This window comes from Protobothrops mucrosquamatus, unplaced genomic scaffold (assembly GCF_001527695.2).
Source record: "Protobothrops mucrosquamatus isolate PMUCROS unplaced genomic scaffold, P.Mucros_1.0 scaffold_192, whole genome shotgun sequence".
In the NCBI taxonomy this organism is placed as follows: Eukaryota; Metazoa; Chordata; class Lepidosauria; order Squamata; family Viperidae; genus Protobothrops; species Protobothrops mucrosquamatus.
Genome location: NW_015386268.1, coordinates 183,997 through 187,955, shown reverse-complemented (window position 1 = coordinate 187,955; position 3,959 = coordinate 183,997). Strand labels below are relative to the sequence as shown.

At 39.8% G+C, this 3,959-nt stretch overlaps 1 protein-coding gene across 1 annotated transcript in view; it reads right to left on the bottom strand.

Annotated features, from left to right (window-relative positions):
• Window positions 1–1,391: 1,391 nt before the first annotated feature.
• Window positions 1,392–3,959, bottom strand: part of IGFBP3 (insulin like growth factor binding protein 3) — a 132,529-nt gene continuing 129,961 nt past the window's right edge. Inside the window, 1 exon segment of the mRNA XM_015824594.1 lies at window positions 1,392–2,270. Coding sequence (XP_015680080.1) covers window positions 2,145–2,270 — 126 coding nt within the window. The 3' untranslated portion in view covers window positions 1,392–2,144.

Here is a 3,959-nt window from a genome sequence, read left to right as displayed (position 1 = left end):
TATTGTTAAAGAGTTTGGAATAAGTTCCAAAATATTTCAATTTAATTTAATTTAATTGGATATTTGCATTTAATTGGATAGTCTAATTTAATTTAATCTGTTATTCAAAGTAAACTGAAAATTAATCAGTTCAATTCCTGATAAATTATTTTTATTGCTAACTGGATTAACTGCCATCTCATATAGTAATCTCGTCATTAATATACATCAAAATCAGAAATATTGCCACAAGATTTTAGTTTCTATAATGAATTTTAAGAGACACTTTTGACCTTGTTTGCTTAGTATTTTCTTTTAAAAACTAATTAAAAACTAATGAATACACATAATCCTTTCCCATGTAAATTTTCTTATAGCCCAGTGTCTTACATGAAATCTTTATTTTCATCAGCTTACGATGTGATGTCAAGAATTTTGGAAGCCATTTAATATTCATACTGGAAACATGTAAACATTTAAACAGACTGTTTAGATATCTGCTTAAAAACAACAGAATTTTGTGGCACCTTAAAAATTGACAAATTTATTATAGCATAAGCTTTTGTAGATCAGATTTCACTTTGAAAGGCATTTTTCATGTCCTGTAATTCTATGACTCTATTTAAGGGTCTCATAAGGTACTTGGTATGTATTTGTTATAATCAAATTCTTCTCTCGTCATCTACTATTTCTAATTTTGCATGAATCAATTGCCTAAATCAATTGATTTAATTAATATTTGGAAACTGATTCAGACTAGCCTGAAGAAATGTAATTTTGAGATAGCAGTGTTCCAATATTTGAGGAGCTGCCACAAAGAAGAGGGTGTCAACTTACTTTCCAAAGCACCAGAAGGCAAGACAAGAAACAATGGTTGGAAACTAATCAAGGAGAGAAGCAACCTAGAACTAATGAGAAATTTCCTAACAGTGAGAACCAGTGGAACGACTTGCTTTCAGAAATTGTGGGTGATCCATCGCTGGAGGCTTTTAAGAAACTGTACAGCCACTGGTCTGGAATGGTATAGGGTCTCCTGCTGGAACAGGGGATTTGGACTAGAATATCTCCAAGGTCTCTTCCAACTCTGTTAGTCTTTTATTCTGTTATTCAGTTTTGGACAAAGATTCAAGAGTAATGCTAATTAAAATTAAATGAGCATTGCACTTTATCTACTGAAAAGTACTGCTTCTTTCTATATCTAGAATTTTGTAAATATTGATTGATCCACAAACAGTGGATGATCCAGTTTTACATTGCTTGTTTAACATGCATTGATAAGTCTCCTGGGAAAGATAATTTGGAAGCATAAACTATAATGATTGGGTAACATTTGATGTTGATATTACATTTAAATAGTTTATTAAAAAATTATATTAAATACAGACTAACAGAATGGTCATAATACAGTATATTTATATAGGAAAAATAACCAAGTAGAAAACATGTATCTTTTAAAAGTTCTTTGAACTTTTTCTTTTAATAAAACATATTTTACCAGTGAAATAAAGTTCTCTTAAGACCTGTATAAAAACAAAACATCTTAGTTTAAAACCTTGAGTATGATTCAGCCCAAGCACTATTAATAGCATAATCTACACATTTATCAACTATACATTCTCATTGAATTTAATGGGGCTCATTCTTTAAGGTTAAAGATTGCAACTTAAGTTTCTTTTCTTTCAATGGAAGATGTTTAAACATATGGATAACTGATGTAACTTAAAAGTGCTTAGCTTGGGTTGTGTCATACCTATATATTCACAATACTTACAGTCTGCAAATTCTTCAAAATAAAAACATAGTTATTTTTCAGGATCAAATTGATCACAGGCCATTATTTAAAAAACAGAAACCAAAGTGAGTGGATGCTCCCTGAATCCATTCTGAAGTACCTTTTTTCTCTTTTCTTATTCATTTTGGGGGTCAATAGTGCAGATTTATATAGGATATCAGAGCTCCCTATGTAAATCTATTGAAAGCAGAAAGTGAATCAGTGGCAGGATGCAGCTGCAGAATCTGGAGTCATTGACTCTCCCCAATATATATAGGGACTAAAACTCAGAATTCCAAAGTCCAATGCATTCCACGCTGTAGCCCAGTCACTCCAAGATCTCTGACTGGTAAAAATGCCATATACAGTATCCATGGAAAATGGTGGCCTCCTCTCATTTGTTTTCTAAATTGTAACAATGGACTTCTCCTTTCCCTTTCCCATTATATCCAGGGAGTGGCTGTCCACATTTATCCACACACCAGCAATATCCTCTCTTCCGGCCCCTGGATGGACGACACTAAAAAACAGAGAGGAAAAGAGTTAGATTTTTATATATATATAAATTGATTCCTGGGAGTGTTCATTGTAAAAGCATACGAACGTAAATGAGCACCAGGAAAAACAAAACCTTTAAAAAGTTTAAAAAGTTTTAATAAATAGTGATCCAAGCTTTCGCCGGCTTTCTGCCGGCATCTTCAGGGATCCATGTCGGTCAATGGGAGGGCGCTTCTTATATTCCGGCCACCTTTGCACCCGGCCCATAGGTGCTGTCGTGATGCTCCAATGGCCAATCGCCGTTCTAACTCCGTTTTCACTCAGTTCAGCTGATCTACCCGAGCCGTGCCTATTTCTACACCATCGCTTCCCCCCACACCCACTCTCCTCCTTCCTGCCTGTTTCTTATCCTGTAGACATGCCTCTCCCTTTCTTCGGTCTTCCCCCCCCCACACCCTCTCTCTCTCCACTGGGGTTTGGCACATCCGTAGAGCAGCCGCGTGGGAACGGGTGATCGCCCCTACAAGGGGATGATGCTGTACTCCTGCTTCTCTTTCCATAACCTCCTCCCCCTTCCTACTGTCCACCCCACCCCCCATCCTGTCTGGTGGCCGCCGTGCCCTACCTGCCTGATCTTTCTTCCCCCCTCCTGCCAAGACGTCTTTCCCACCATCTCTATCTCTCCCCTCCCCTCAGTCCACATTCCTCCATCCCTCCGTTGGGTGGTCGGCCCTAGCTCACTCTCCTCTCCCCTATCTCTCCCCCCCAACACTTTTGGCAACTCCCCGGCAGTGGTCTGAACTAGTGAGCGCTAGCAACGGGATGGTTGCGGAGGGTGCCTGGGAGGGGTGTGAGGATGAGGAAACAAGAAGGGGGCGTATGCCATGCAGAACCAAGGTGGGCAGGAGAGAAAAGGGAGAACCTCCGCTATGGTACGAGGGCAACAACAAGCAGGAACGGAGTGGAGACGCGGCATGTAAGAGCAAAAGGGATGATCCCCCCCTCCCCTCTCCGGACCTGGGATGCAATCACGTACGGAATATGGGAGGTGCTACACGAAAGAATGCCGGCAGTGGCTGGCCCCTGAACATGCATAACCTTACAATAACAAAGGGAGCGGCACGGGAGGAAACACAGGCTCGGAGAAGGAGGGGGGTGAATGATGACGTGAGCAGTATGCTGGAAGCACGGCAGGATCAGCTGGGGCCTGTTACTCGCTCCAGGAGCCGTAAACTGACATTCGGCAATGATATATAAGACTTCAACCGGCTGTTGCCTTTTAGCCCTGACGATGTCAAACATTTTGTTGACAAAAGCTAGGTAGATTAAACATTTTATATGTATTCTCTTGGCGGTCTGTATTTATTTTGATTATATATATATATATATATATATATATATATATATATATATATATATATATGTGTGTGTGTGTGTGTGTGTGTGTGTGTGTGTGTGTGTGTGTGTGTGTTTGTATGTAGGTCTTTGGTTATTCGGGTTTTCTCCCGTGTAAAATTGGAAGTGTCTTGGCGATGTTTCGATGAAGTCACATTCGTCATCTTCAGGCTGGTGTCTTCAGCTTCGTGCTTCTAGGAGTAATGTGTGATCGCAGCTGTTTCTTCCTTTTAACTGCCAGTGGGGTTTGAACTGATTGGGTGGGAGCTTGGCTGTGTTCTGATTGGGTGGAGGTGTGTTCTGATTGGTTAAGGGG